General features: G+C 45.3%; 1 protein-coding gene across 6 annotated transcripts in view; it reads right to left on the reverse strand.

Annotated features, from left to right (window-relative positions):
* Positions 1–320: 320 nt before the first annotated feature.
* The window catches only part of itpk1a (inositol-tetrakisphosphate 1-kinase a), a 201,733-nt gene continuing 186,132 nt past the window's right edge, over positions 321–15,921 (reverse strand). For all 6 annotated transcript variants that reach the window (XM_078406789.1, XM_078406788.1, XM_078406786.1 and 3 more), the window contains 4 exons: positions 9,535–9,700; positions 7,702–7,769; positions 6,145–6,307; positions 321–2,594 (listed from right to left, as the gene is read on the reverse strand). In XM_078406789.1, coding sequence (XP_078262915.1) covers positions 2,278–2,594; positions 6,145–6,307; positions 7,702–7,769; positions 9,535–9,700 — 714 coding nt within the window. In that variant the 3' untranslated portion in view covers positions 321–2,277. The remainder of the gene's footprint in view (positions 2,595–6,144; positions 6,308–7,701; positions 7,770–9,534; positions 9,701–15,921) is intronic.

Consider the following 15,921-nt stretch of genomic DNA (forward strand, 5'->3'; position numbering starts at 1 on the left):
GACTCCCTCTCCCCGACTCTCAGCCTGAAGAAGGGTCTCGACCAGAAACGTCACCCATTCCTTCTCTGCAGAGATGCTGTCTCACCCGTTGAGTTACTCCAGCATCTTGTGTCTATCTTCGGTGCAGGTAGAGGAGATTGGTTTAGCATGGCATTGTGTTCAGCCTGCACATTGTATGCCAAAGGGCCTATTCCTGTGTTGCACTGTGCTGTTATATGACTACTAAATAGTGCATGTTAAGTTCCAGAGTACAACTCCCCTCGCCCCCTCCCCCCCCCCCCCCAATCCCATCCCAAATCCTCCCATCCCTCCACCCCCCCAGATTTCTTCTTGTAAAACGGAGGAAAATGTATCTTTTCTGAATTTTCACATGCAGGAACGTGGGCGATCAACTGTTAGATTTTCCACTCATGCACCACCATCAAAGTTAACCAAAAGTGCCACCTCCTGGTAATATTGCACATGGACATGAAAATTGTGAAGCTCTGATTCAATAGCAAACAAAATTAAAAGTTCTAACTTCTCATATTTAAAATCTGCTAAATTAACCTTTCAGTAGTGATATTGAAGAATGAACCCAGTGTTAAAGGGCAGTCACTCTACTGCCTCACACTAGTCTCATCCAACGAGGCAAGATAGGAAATGTGCTAACGTGCCAAAGTGGTTGTCGAATATTTAGTGCACTAAACAATGTGCTGTAAACATATTTGGCCCTGGTTTCCATGGGAAGGAGGAACCCATCCATATCATTCCCAGGCCTGGGTTAAAAACTGCAAGATTAGGCCAGTGTAAAGGCGTAGCTATTTAGAATAATCTCAATAACATCTTCTCAGAAATGCTTTTGTAAATAAATCAAGTGAACTGGAGTGACTATTAAACCAAAAAATGATGCAGATTTTATTTGGATGCATTGTCCATTTAGCCTGCAATCTCGATGGTCGTCTTCATACATAATAACTTTGGATTTGAATCAGAAAAATATAGGTTTTAGTCTTATGTAAAACAAGGTGTCTCCTGGAGCAGTGGATGCAAGAGATCATGGAATTAGTGAAATAAAAATGCCCACTTACCTTTGGTTTCAAGAGATTAACTTCTCCCCTTTTACTTTAACTTATCAAGTGCTTATCTGAGCACTTCTGATACTTTATTTTGCTATTTCATTCTAAACTCATCCAAACACAGGTTCACTGCAGACTGCCACTGAAACTCCCAAAATGCCAATTAAATGCCAAAACCTTCTCATCATGGGAAAGAACTTTGAGACCCTACCAATCCACAGCCTGCAAATGGCAGGCCTGGTATATGAGCAAAAACATCCCAAAACATTCCTCAAAGTCACTCTTCTTTTTCCTTCTTCAAAAGGGGATTATCAGAAAAGTGATGACTATTTGTAGCATTGCACTGTAAACACCACGATCTATGGACACAGTGGAAAACAAATGAAGCTTTGCAGCTATTTGCACAGTTTTGTTCACACGTTTGTTTCAAACCAAGAGACACATGGAAGTACATTGTTAACAATTATTAAATTTAACAATAATAAGACCACAAAAGATATTATTTCATCATATCTTTGTTCTTGGATTCCATGTTGTGTTTCAGAAGTCATTTAGCTCACAAGCAACTATGCTATTATTTGGACCCAATCCCACTTCATCATACTTCAACAATCGCCTCAACTTTATCTTTTGCAAATTTATTTAAGTGCAGAATTTGTATTGGCTTTTGTCAGATAGAGCCTACCAAATGTCCCGTCCCAAACTCCGACACGATTCTTACAAATTGACAGAACAAGTCTCACTGGAATTTAACCGACTTCACAGAACTCTGACAATAGCTTGCAGCTCCTGAGAGCAAAACTATGCAACGGTTTAAAAAAGAGTTCCTTTGCACTGACTGGGGTGGTGTGCCATGAGAGGGGGAAATTAAATGCCCGTGTAGGAGGGATGGAAGGGGAAGGATTTCTGATGAACCAAATCAGCCAATTATAATGGATTCCTGATGAGCGAATTAATAGTTCGAGTATGGTGAAACCCTATCAAAGCAATGTTTGCTATTGTCAATGCCTGACAAGAACTAGACTGAGTATCCACACTTTATCAAAGAGTCAACAAACTGCTCCTCAAGAAACCTTTTGACACTGTGCTCCAGTTTCTGCACCAGTCTGTGAAGTCATTCAAACAAAACATAAATTGGTCTATTGATTTAAGAAACTGAATCACATTGATCCCCATTAATGATTTTTTTTTTTCACTCTCTCTCGGCTTTAGTCTGTAGTTATTGCGAAGAAGCTTTGGTTGCCATGGGAGCGACGCAGTTCTGAAAGTTGGGCGGCAGAGCTGAATTGCAACTTAGCCGCTGGTGCTGCAACCTCTTGCTATTGCTCGGGTCGTCTTCCATTAGCCACGTCTCCTTGGTCGCCATGGTCACAAAGCCCGAGGCGGCAGGGCAGGCTCGGTCCCCACAAATGCTTGCGGCCTGCTCGGGCGCAGTGTTGTTCTGGCTGATCTGAGGTGACTCCGGATTTTGATCTTGCAGGACAACTTGAATGTGGTTTATCAACTCTGTGAAGAACTCCGGCACGCCTTCATATCCTGCAACAGAACACGGAACATAGAACAGTACTGCGCAGGTACAGGCCCATCGGCCCACAATGTCTGCACTGAACATGATGCCAAGCTAACGTAGTCTACTCTGCCTGCATGCGATCCATATCCTTCCATTCCCTGCATATCTGTGTGTCTATCCAAAAGCCCCCACCATCACCCCTGACAGTGCACTATGGGTACTCCCGGTGTTAAAAACAAAATTGCCCTGCACATCTCCTTTGACCTTTGCCCCTCTCACCTTAAAGCTATGCCCTTTAGTCTTTGACATTTCCACAATAGGAAAAAAAGTTCTGACTGTGCACCCTAACTATGCTTTATAGAATTTCATATACTTCTATCAGGTCTCTGCTCCAAAGCTACACAGAGAAAACAATGTTTGTCCAACAATAAAATCAAGGCAAAAGGTTGTTTTCCTATAAATGCACTTACACAAATATTTTGCTGCCGATTTTGATAATGTGTAGAATCAATATTTATAAGGTTAAGACCATGCCTTTTTGGCGAAACCCCTACAGACTGATAGTGATCAGCATGACAGACACAATGATCTGGAAATTCTCTTCTATACAAATAAGTGCCCTGGTTTGGCAGTGCAGTGAAGTGCCAGTCACCTTTTAAGACTGGGCCCACACAACATAGTATCTAGGAGTCATAACTGAGTCAAATCCCTCGAGAAGTACTCTTTATTTGTTTTCAAAACAGTTCAAACTGAACCCAGTTTTTAAATCTCATTTCTTCCCAGCTGTTATCAGGCAACCGAACCATCCTATCAACAACCAGAGAGCGGTCCTGAGATACCATCAACCTCATTGAAGACTCTCGGTCTATCTTTGATCGAACTTTACTGGCTATCTTGCACTAACCATTATTCCCTTATCATGTATCTGTATACTGTGGATGGCTCGATTGTAATCATGTATGGTCTTTCCACTGGTTAGCATGCAACTAAAGCTTCCCACTGTAACAATAAACTAAACTGAACTGAATTGAATGTAGATCCGAAGCCCTTTCCTAATATCACACTATCTTTCGGGACTAGGCTCTCCAATTCGCATCCAAATAAAGCTTTAAAATTTTCCACTTCATTTTGAAAGGCGTCTAATCCTAACCTGTCTGCTTCTCGCATGATATTCCATTGATCAATTTCAAGGGCAGTTTGCAATAATATTAAGGAAACCCTGAAATATCTTAATGCACTGAAGTTTCATACTCTGCAGGAGAAACGCATTGAGACTGAACGCTTCCACCATTCACCACACAAAATCGACTGACATGCCCAAGGTAACAACATTAATAAGATATATAGGCTTTATCTTAAAACACTCATCCTCCTGATCAATGCTATCTGTTGCCAGACCGATTTCTGACAGTATGATTTGGATCAGTGATCACAACTCCTTAGGTTTTATGATAATTATGAATAAGCATAAGTCTCTATCTTGGGAGAACAAGTAAATTGGTAGAGGGCAAATTACAACATTATTAGGCAGAAGCTAGAGAGAATAAATGGGAGCAGCTTTACCGGGCAAGTCCGCATCTGACATTTGGGAGTCATTTAAAGACCAGCTGATCAAAGTTCAGGACCTGCATGTTACAGCAAGGCGGCTGGGACAAGGAGGGACACAGATGGCAAGATAAGGGAACCTTGGATGACAAGAGAGGTGGCACATTTGGTCAAAAAAGAAAAAAAATGAAGCATAAGCAAGGTTTAGGAAGGTGGAATTAGACAGGGCCTTTGAGGAATATAAAGAGAGCAGAAAAGTAGTCAGGCAGGGAATAAGGGGAAACAGAAAGGGCCATAAAATGTCATTGGCAAGTCAGATTAAAGAGAATTCCAAGGCATTTTGTATATACATTAAAAGGAGAAGGGGCTGTAGGAGGATATTTATGCTTGTAATCAGAGGAAGTAGGCAAGGTACTGAACAAGTACTTTGATATCGTACATGGATAACTTGAACACTCACCATCACACTTCTAAAAACATCCCAGTTTCCGGACTTCCCTTTTCCCGCAAGTAACCTCCAATCAACTTTTGCAAGTTCCTGTCTAATATCATCTAGGTTGGCTTTGCCCCAATTTAGAGCTTGAACCCGTGGACTAGCCGAGTCCTCATCCATAACTATTTTAAAGCTAATAGAACTGTGGTTGCTGGTCCCAAAAGGATCACCAATTGACACCAGTCGCAAGCCCTGCTCAAATCACTGAAAATAGGTCAAGCTTTGTCCTGTCCAATGTTGGGCCCTCTGCATACAACCCAACAAAACTTTCCTTAAGAGATTTGACAAATTATATCTACCTTATTGACACATTTGACACAATGGTATGTGGCACTTCCACCTCCTCCGGCAGCTTGTTACAGATAATTACATACATGGATTGTTACATATAATCCACCACCCTGTTCGAGAAAGCTGCCCCTCAAATCTCCCCTAACTTTCCCTTCTCTAATTTTAAATCTATGCCCTCCTGTTTTAGGAAACAAAAACATGCAACGATCTAACCAGCAGTGGTCCTCATAAATTTGAGAAACCTCTATATGGACTCCTTCACCTCAGGAAAAACAGTCCAGCATATCCAATCTCTCCATATAACACAAGACCTCCATCCAATAGCATCCTTGTGAATCTATTGTGTACCTTTCCAGACTAATGATGCATTTTCTATAGCGAGATGAACAGAATTACTCACAATACTCCAAGTATGACTTCACCAATATCTCGTATTGTTGTAACATGAAGCCCCAACGTTTATACCCCATGCCTTGTCAATGAAAGCAAGCGTTCCCAAACACCTTTACCATTCTGTCTCCTGTGCTACCACTTTCAAGAAACCACTTACTTGTACCTCAAGGTCTCTCTGCTCTATGACACACTCCAAGGCCGTACTATTTACTGTGCAAGTCCTGACCTGGTATAACTTACCAAAATGCAACACTTTATACTTGTCCATATTAAATTCAATCTGCCATTCCTTGGTCCACTTTCCCAGTTGCTCGAGATCCTGTTGTAATCTTAAATAACCTTATTCATCTGCGAACTTACTAACCATGCCAACAACTACATTCTCATCTAAACCGTTAATATAGGTGACAAACATTAGGGGCTGCACAGCTGTAGAATTGCTGCCTTACTGAGACCCAGGTTCGATCCTGATTACGGGTGCTGTCTGTAAGGAGTATGTACGTACTCCCCTAACCGCGTGGGTTTTCTCCAGGTGCTCCGGTTTCCTCTCACACTTTGGTTTGTATATTAATTGAGACTTCGGTAAAAGATAGTAAATTATCCCTAGTGTGTAGGATAGTGCTGGTGTATGAGAATCGCTGGTCAGCACGGACACGGTGGGCCGAAAGGCCTGTTTCCGCGCTGTATCCCATAACTAAACAACTGTATACCCAGCACCTTGTGGCACAAGCATCCTTTCACTACCACCAAACTAGTTGGAAAACGTCACCTTCCCAAAGAAACATTGATGACTTGCAGCCCAAGTTCATGACATCCCGCCGCGGAAGTGCGATCGTTTTGAACATACACCCTACCTGGGAATGCATTGATGTCAATGACAGCGTGCTGGCCAGTCTGGTTATTGATAATCACGTCAATGCCAAACAGGGAAATTCCAAGTGCTTCACGCAGATTCCTGGAGATTTTCCGGATGACCTCATCGCTCGGCGGTCTGCAGACTCCTTCCACCACATCCAGCTACAGAAAGTGCAAACAGCTCATCAGCAAAACACATTGGTGATCCAAGTAATCCCAATAGATTGGGATGGCACAGTGGCGTAGCGGTAGAGTTGCTGCCTTACAGCGCCAGAGACCCGGGATCGATCCTGACTATGGGTGCTATCTGAAAAGAGTTTGCACGTTCTCCCCTTGACCGCATGGGTTTTCCCCGGGTGCTCCAGTTCTTCCTCCAAAGATGTATAGGTTAGTAGGTTAATTGGTTTTGGTAAAAATTGTAATACACGGGGATCGCTGGTCAGCACAGACTAGATAGGCCGAAGGGCTTGTTTCCGTGCTGTATCTCAAAACTAAATCTCAGGTAAATACTGCATTTTTACACACCAAAAAGTGAACCAAAACTGGAAAATTGAATAGTTTTTAACTGCCCACAATTTCCCCATATCCTTCAAAACCTTTCCTATGCATGTACCAGTCCAAATGCCTTTTAAATGGTGTTATAGTGACTGCCTCAACTTCCTCCTCTGGCAGCTCATTCCTTATACCCACTACCTTCAATGTGAAAAAGCTGCCTCACGGGTTCCTATTAAATCTTTCCCTCTCATCTTAAACCCCTGTCTCCAGGTTCTTGATTCCCCTATACTCTACATTTACTTTGTCTATTCCTCTCATGATCTTTTACATGGTCTTGGTTTCACAGACGAGGCACTAGATACATCAAAGTCACAGGCAACTTGTGCAAGAATGCACATTTTCATCAGAGGGATTGCCAGCTCCGTCATTAACATTCTCAGACCGCTGCAGGGCCAGATGATAAATGTGTCCTTTGCATCCCACCATCCAAAATTCACATGACACTAGCTTGCCGAAAGTTCTTTGAACAACTTCACTTGCAGGCTTATTAATATGATGGGGATATTCATGAGGATGGGACAAGCCAGAGGGGCGGCACGGTAGCGCAGCGGTAGAGTTGCTGCCTTACAGCCCCAGGGTCCCGGGTTCGATCCTAACTACAGGTGCTGTCTGTACGGAGTTTGTACATTTTCCCCGTGACCTGCGTGGGTTTTCTCCAGGAGCTCCGGTTTCCTCCCACACTCCAAAGACGTGCAGGTTTGTGGATTGATTGGGTTGGTTAAATTGTAAATTGTCCCTGGTATGTGTAGGATAGTGTTAGCATGCAGAGATCACTGGTCGGTGTGAAGTCAGTGGGCTGAAGGGCCTTTTCCCATGCTGTATCTCCAAACTAAACTAATCTAAAACAGCAAAATGGAGACACAAGGAACTGCCTGTCCTGATTTGTCCTGGTCTTTTCTTGCTTTCTCCCCCCTACAATCAGCTGGAGTAACTTCGCGGGACAGGCAGCATCTCTGGAGAGAAGGAATGAGTAACACACACTGTCAGATGCAAGAACTTACCGCTGTTAAATCAGATGAAGATTCTGGTTTTGACACATTGTGGCTGTTGAAGAATATTGTTTTTCTATCTGCAACCAATGAAAAGTTGATTAAAAAAAAAAATTATCTGCACAAAATTCCCCACATATCTATTAACAAAATGGATCTGCAGTGGGCTTTCAGACATCTAAAGCATTCATAACCGTGAATGAAATACCAATTGAGAACCAATTATTCTAGAAGACGCAAGGAACTGCAGATGCTGCGATCTTAAGCAAAATACAATGTGCTGGAGGAACTCAGTGTGTCCGGCAGCATCTGTGGAGGGAATGGGGACAGGTGACGTGACAGGTGACGTTTCAGGTTAGGTCCCTTCTTCAGACTAATTGCAATCAGACTGAAGAAGGGTCTTGACCTGAAATGTCACCTGTCCACTCCCTCCACAAATGCTGCTTGACCCGCTGAGTTGCTCCAGTACTTTGTGTTTTGACCAATGATTTATGGTGCTCTCTAATTTTTAACAGAGTGATTGCCAAGGCAGAAACATCACTCTGATACATCTACCAGCACATTACAGCAAACGAGTCGGCTCAACATTCTCTGCCCCTCGGGGATACAAACCCGGTATTTGATAACTGGTCCAATCAGGAAAGCACACATTAAAATCCCAGCCAAAGCAAGGCCCAGGATTAATGGGCTGTAAGATCAGTCAACAATGACTCCATTATAGAGTCATAGAGCGTGGAAACAGGCCCATCGGCCCAACTTGCCCACGCCGACCAACATGCCCCATGTAAACAAGTCCCACCTGCCTGCTTTTGGTCTCTATCTCTACAAACCTACCCTATCCATGACCAGTCGAAATGTTTCTGAAAGGATGCGATAGGACCTGCCTCAACTACTGCCTCCGGCAGCTTGAATTTGGAAGGATGAGAAGGGATCTTATCTAAACGTATAAGATTATTAAGGGGTTGGACACGTTAGAGGCAGGAAACATGTTCCCAATGTTGGGGGAGTCCAGAACAAGGGGCCACAGTTTAAGAATAAGGGGTAGGCCATTTAGAACGGAGATGAGGAAAAACATTTTCAGTCAGAGAGTTGTAAATCTGTGGAATTCTCTGCCTCAGAAGGCAGTGGAGGCCAATTCTCTGAATGCATTCAAGAGAGAGCTAGATAGAGCTCTTAAGGATAGCGGAGTCAGGGGGTATGGGGAGAAGGCAGGAACGGGGTACTGATTGAGAATGATCAGCCATGATCACATTGAATGGCGGTGCTGGCTCGAAGGGCCGAATGGCCTACTCCTGCACCTATTGTCTATTGTTCTACACCCCAACCACCCTTTGTGTGAAAAAGTTACTACTCAGGTTCCTCCCCCCCCTCACGCTAAACCTAGGTAAACCGAGTGGCAAGGTGGCGCAGCGGTAGAGTTACAGCGCCAGAGATCCAGGCTCGATCCTGACTACAGTTGCTGTCTGTACGGAGTTTGAACTTTCTCCCCGTGACCGCATGGGTTTTTCCTGGGTGCTCTAGTTTCCTCCCACATTCCAAAGATGCACAGGTTTGTAGGTTGATTGGCTCCGGTAAAGATTGTAAATTGTCCTGAGTGTGTCGGATGGTGCTAGAGCATGGGTGATCGCTGGTCGGCGGAGACTCGGTGAGCCAAAGAGCCGGTTTCCGCACTGTGTCTCTAAACTAAACTAAACAAAGTCCTCTGGTTCTTGATTCCCCTACTCTGGGCAAAGGTGTCTGGGCTTCTACCCGATCCACCACCATCACTCTAAGGTAATTCAGCAAACTTCCAGCAAGTGGCACGCGGTGGTGAAGCATTATCACCGGGCCCACCCCGTGACTGACCTGAAACACCAGTGGAAAAGTTCTTCAGCGACGGCCGCTCCACCACCGTGTACGACTCGCCGACCACAAATACTTTGTGGAGAACCGCATTGTGGTTGATAAAGCTCTGGATGACACACTGGGGCTTCACGTCCTTCAAGCCGTCTTCACTGAAAATGATCGCCATCTGTGGAAATAGTGTGTCTGCATCAGAAATGTCACAGTTACTGCCATAAGTTCATCAGTTTGCAGGAGCAGAATTAGGCCATTTGGACCATCAGGTCTACTCCGCCATTCAACCGTGGCTGATCTATCCTTCCCTCTCAAGCCCATTCTCCTGCCACCCCCACCCCCAATAATCCCTGCCACCTGTACCAATCAATAATTTATCAATCTCCACCTTAAAAATATCCATTGACTTGGCCTTCACTGCCTTCTGTGGCAATGAATTGCACAGATTCACCACCCGCTCATTCATTCACCACACTGCCGCCATTCTCTCATCCTTTCTCTGGGTCCGTGAGCTCCCCAACCTTTTGGAACAGCGGCCTAGTCAGCACAGCTGCAGCCTCAGAGCTCTGGCGACCCAGGTTCTATCCTGACTTCTGATGGTGTCCATGTGGAATTTGCACATTCCCCCGGCAACCATGGGTGTTTGCTCCATGTGGTCCCGTTTTCCTCCCACTTCCCACCTTTGAGCAGGATGGGCAGTCAAATGGCCACTGCAACCTGCCCCCTAGTTACAAGTGAGTGGTAAATGTGGTTGGGAGAGTCATTAGTGGGGGAATTGGACTGCTCTCTGCACTCGCTGGAGTTGGGCCGATTGGCTTCCTCCTACAGTATGGGTGTAAGGAAATAGGGAAATATATCTTCAGTTTTGCTCATTCTTAAACTTTAAAAATGCTAATCACCCAAGTGCTCTCTCTCTCTCTGTGCACTTTACCTGGTCACCTTTGTGGTGTCTGAGACTTCAGACTCATGGAGACACACAGCACAGAAACAGGCCCTTTGGCCCAGATTGCCTATGCCGACCAATGTGCCCCATCTACACTAGTCCTACCTGCCCGTGTTTGGCCCTCATCCCTCTAAACCTTTTTTATCCATGTACCTGTCCAAATGTCTTTTAAATGTAGTTGCAGTTTCTGCCTCAACTACCTCCTCTGGCAGCTCATTCCAGATACCCACAACCTTCTGTCTGAAAAAGGTTGCCCCTCACATTCCTATTAAATCTTTCCCCTCTCCCTTTAACCCCTCTGGAAAGAGGAAGATGAAATATCCGCAATGGAATTGGTGTCTTTGAGAAGCTTAGAATTCTCTAGTCTGTTATGGAGAAGTTATGAAAGTTATGCTCCAGAATTTCCCAAATCCAACCTGCATATCAATAAGAATCCAAGCTCAAAACCGAACAGACAGAAAATAAAATCACTCCGCTCATCAGGCTGCGATGCACAGGTATAGAGGCCCAGAATGCATTAAAGCTTGCACAGAATCCTCCAGCTTTGGTCTCTACAGAACTAGCAGCCAGCTACAAGCATGTTCCCACGCTGGGTGTGTGCTCACTCCATGTAGCCCATGGTTTCTGGGATTCCAGTGCCACCTAGTGGCATCTCGAAGTGGTATAAGTGGAAAACATCATACAACCCTTCTGCAAATATCCATTCTGCAGCCGGGGGGGGGGGGGGGGGGGGGGGGATGGATGGTGGTGGTGGGGGCGCTATTGTGTCTTAGAAACATAGAAAAATAGGTACAGGAGTGGGCCATTCAGCACCCCCATTCAATGTGATCATGGCTAATCATTTAGGATCAGTTCCTGCTTTTTCCCCAAACCCATTGATTCCTTTAGCCCCAAGAGCTAAATCTAACTCTCGTTTGAAAACATCCAGTGAATTGGCCTCCACTGCCTTCAGTGGCAGAAAATTCCACAGATTTTTACAACTCTCTGGGTGAAGAAGTTTTTCCCTCATCTCTGTCCTAAATGGCCTACCCCTTATTCTTAAACTGTGACCCCCTGCTTCTGGACTCCCGGGAACATTTTTCCTGCATCTATCCTGTCCAATCCTTTAAGAATTTAGCGTGTTTCTATAAGGTCCCCTCTCATCCTTCTAAATTCCAGCGAATACAAGTCCAGTTGACCCATTCTTTCATCATATGTCAGTCCCGCTATCCCGTGTCAGGTACGAATCCAAAGATACCGTGATCGTATTGTTTTCTCAAGGGAAAGCTCAAATTTCTATATTCTTCCGCACAGGCAACTGAGTGGAGAATGGGACTGATTTGTGAGCAGACATGGACGTGACGGACTGATCAATTGATCAGTCACAGGTGCTGACCTCCCCAACATCGAAGGGATCTATCTCTAGGACGCTCTGCAACAAAAAGACAGCCAATATCATCAAAGACCCACAGAACCCTGGCCACGCTCTCATTTCATTCCTGCTGTTTGGTAGAAGGTACACATTGCTGAAAAGCATGACCAGCACTGTCTCTTCCCAGCAACTATCAGGCTCTTGCACAACGCGTAACACCAACCACTATCCTAATGATACGATACCATAGAACCTTATTCATCCTAGGAGAGAAATTGATCTGCCAACAATCATAAAAACACAAAATACAAGAAACATGAAATTAAAACGAAGAGTGGAGAGGATTGGGGATGTGCAAAGATAGGGGGGGGGGGGGGGGGGGGGGGGGGGGATGAGGGGGAAGGGTGAGTCAGTCTACCCCACGACAGAAGGGGGAGGAGTTGTTACAGTTTGATGGGCACAGGGAAGAAGGATATCCTGTGGCGTTCTGTCCTGCATCTCGGTGGAACCAGTCGGTTCTCCTCAGGTTGACCAGCGTGTCATGGCTGTATTGTCCAGGATGCTCCACAGTTTGAGGAGCTGCCTCCCCTCCAAGACCACCTCCCCTGAATCCAACTCCGCCCCCAGGACGGAGCCAGCCTTCCTGATGAGGACCCAAGTGTGATCTTCAATGCTGTGTGTTTTTGGTTACACTGTGGACTTCTGTTTTGCACCATTATCCACAGCGAGTCTGAGGAAAGGTCCCGTCCCGAGACCTCGGTTGTGCATTCCCTCCCCAGATGCTGCTTGGCCTGCTGGGTTCTCCTTGCACTTTGTGCTTTGACCAAGATTCCAGCATCCCCAGTTTCTTCCGCCTCTACGGTTATTAATTAATTGTATTATTGATTGTTATAAATTTGTTTGATTGCATTAATGGTCCATTAAGCTGCAGCAGGCAAGAACTTCATTGTTCCATTGCCCATACATATGATGATTAAACATTCACTTGATCCTCGTGATCTGCTGCTGTGTGGGAACTTGGTTCATGGCTGCAAGTCTGACTCATGGACTTGCGAACAACTCTCAGAAACAGAATGTGCAGGAAGGAACTGCAGATGCGGTTTAAAACCGAAGATGGACACAAAAAGCTGGAGTAACTCAGCGGGACAGGCAGCATCTCTGGAGAGAAGGAATGGGCGACGTTTCGGGTCAAGACCCTTCTTCAGAATCTTGCCCTAACTGGGGGAAGGCACCTGTGCTAGGTTTTGAATCAGCATTGAAGTTTAGCGGCTGTTGTTTAAAGATAAGGCATGGTGTCCAAGGGAACATTCCCAACTCAAAGGACAGGAGAGAGTAAGACAGGAGATATAAAGAGAGCCAAGTCCCACTGGTCTGGAGTAAAGCAGCCTTCAGAAGGAACAGGAACAGCTGCTAACTGTTTATCAAAACAGTCGGACTATTACATAACCTTCACTTCATAGTTCCCCTTTGTTGGAGATCCGTGTCTTTTGGAAAAGATGCGGAATATTTTGCTGGCAGTAATTTAACATCGTGGACGAAAAGAATTGGAGGAGAAAAAAAGAACACCAACAATCAAAAAAATTCAAAACTGACATCGATGAGGTGAAGATTAAATGAGTAAAATAAAAATATTCCACAAACAGAAGATTGCGCATCGCAAGTTATTAGGTTCACACAACAGCAAGACTGGGGGGGTAAAAACGAATGTTTGTGTAACTCCTTGTTAGAGGCGTCGCCAGTCCAGACCTGGTGGCATTTAGTACATAGACAGCTGATCACTTCTGTAATGTTTATGAGTGGGTGCGTCAGGTTAACAGAACAGCATAGGGTGGCATAGTGACCCAGCGGTAGAGTTGCTGCCTTACAGCATCAGAGAGGCAACTACAGATCCTGACTACGGGTCCTACGTTCTCCCCGCGACCTGCGTGAGTTTCCTCCAAGATTTTCGGTTTCCTCCCACACTCCAAAGACATATAGGTTTGTAGGACAATTGGCATGGTATGAATGTAAATTGTCCCTAGTATGTGCAGGATAGTGTTAATCACAATCATACTTTATTAGTCAAGTACGTTTTGCAACATACGAGGAATGTCATTTGCCATACAGTCATAACAATAAAAAGCAACAGGACATACAAAATACATTTTAACATGAACATTCACCACAGTGACTCCTCCACATTCCTCACTATGATAGAAGGTGAAAAAAAGTTCAATCTCTCCCTTCTTTGTCCTCCAGTGGTGGAGGCCTCTAGCCTTCCGTTGACAGGACGATCTTGACTCCCGTAGCCAGCAGCGGGCTTTCCTCATCGGGGAAATCAAGCTCCTGCATCGGGGGGAGGGGGATTTCAGCTCCCCCGCGCTGGGCGATCTACCCTTGGTCAGGGTTAGTCGAACCTCGTGCGACTTTGGAGCTCCCGACCGGTCTCAACCAGAGACAGCGAGCTCCTTGATGTTAAAGTCCGCAGGCCGCGCTGGAGCGTCGATCCAGGCAAGGAATCACACGCTCAGATGTTAAGTCCAAGTCCCGCGATGGGGCTCAAAGTCAGTCCCAGGCAAGGCTCAACGATGTTAGTCCGCAGATCGATCGGAGATACGATCCGGAAAACAATCACATCTCCAGCAAGGTAAGAGTTTGAAAAAAAGTGCAGGGATTGCTGGTCAGTGCGGACTTGGTGAGCCAAAGGTCCTGTTTCTGCGCTGTACCTCTAAACTAAACTCCTTGCTTTGCTTAATACTCTAGAATCACATTTATAGCCTTGCAAGACACCTGCTCCAGAAGGACTCCTGTGAACTGACAGGGAAGTCAACAATACAATGCACTTGAGTGTCAGCTTGGCTATCCTAGAGCTCACAGAAAGCTAAAAGAACACGTATTTTAAACGCATTTGTGCTTTGGCCTTAGGTGGAGAAATCCTGACACAATAGTCTTTGTCCCCAAGTGTAAAGGCTGGCAGGCAAAGACATCAGTGAGATGGTCTTCACAAAAGCTAGAGGATCTAAAATGTTTAAGAGGCTTTTAGACAGGCACTTGGAAGCGCAGAGAATAGAGGGATATGGATCATCTGCAGGTAGATGAGATCAGTTGAACGTGGCATCAAGTTTGGCACAAACATTGCGGGCCGAAGGGCCTGATTCGGTGCAAGTCATATAGTCTTACAGCATGGAAACAGGCCCTTCGGCCCAACTTGCCCACACTACACTAGTCCCACCTGCCTGCATTTGGCCCATATCCCCCTAAATACAATACCACACACTTTTGTGCTGTAGTTTTATCTTGGCACCTCGACAAGAGGCCAGTTGAGAGAGTGCAGATGAGAGTACAGGCCATTACTTTTAATGATGGGAAGCGCCTTGCGTTTATGCTGGATATTTTCCTCCTGCTGTCAACTACATCAACACCATGGTCTTTGCCCCCTCGTGCAAAGGATGCCAGGCAAAGACTTACCAGTGAGACAGTCTTCATAAAAGCTAGAGGCGCTAAAATGTTTAAGAGGCTTTTAGACAGGGACTCGACCCGAAACGTCACCCCATTCCTTCTCTCTGGAGATGCTGCCTGAACCGCTGAGTTACTCCAGCTTTTTGCGTTTATTCCCTGTAAACCTTTCCTATCCACGTACTCGTCCAAATGGTTTTTAAATGAGTTGTGCATTCCAGGCATTAGTCCGTGAAATCTCCCGTGAACAGTTGCAAAACAAGGCCTGAGGGACAGGATGGAACTGAATGGCAGGGCAGACTCGGGTGACAGGAAAACCTCCACCTACCTCAAATTCTTAGATATTTACCAGATTAAAAGTGATGCAGGCAGACTACTTCTGTGACCCTCCATTTCAAACAGAATGCTGCCAAAGCACAGTACTTGTTATGCTGGCTTTTCCAGACATCGGACTTGGCTTTCCCCGATAACTGTCCGAGCAAAGAGGCCTTTATTGCAACTTCCACAGCCAAATCAGAGGTCGGAGTGTGAATTGAACAAACCCGGAGCCGTAGCTGGCTCCACAGAGTCTGCGTCCAGAGAGCTTTATCCAAGTGTCGAGAAGATTTAGAAGTTTGCAGAACTGGCGTGCCTAGCCAGCCTGAACAGCAGGACACGATCTTCACTG

This window comes from Rhinoraja longicauda, chromosome 10 (assembly GCF_053455715.1).
Source record: "Rhinoraja longicauda isolate Sanriku21f chromosome 10, sRhiLon1.1, whole genome shotgun sequence".
NCBI lineage: Eukaryota > Metazoa > Chordata > Chondrichthyes > Rajiformes > Arhynchobatidae > Rhinoraja > Rhinoraja longicauda.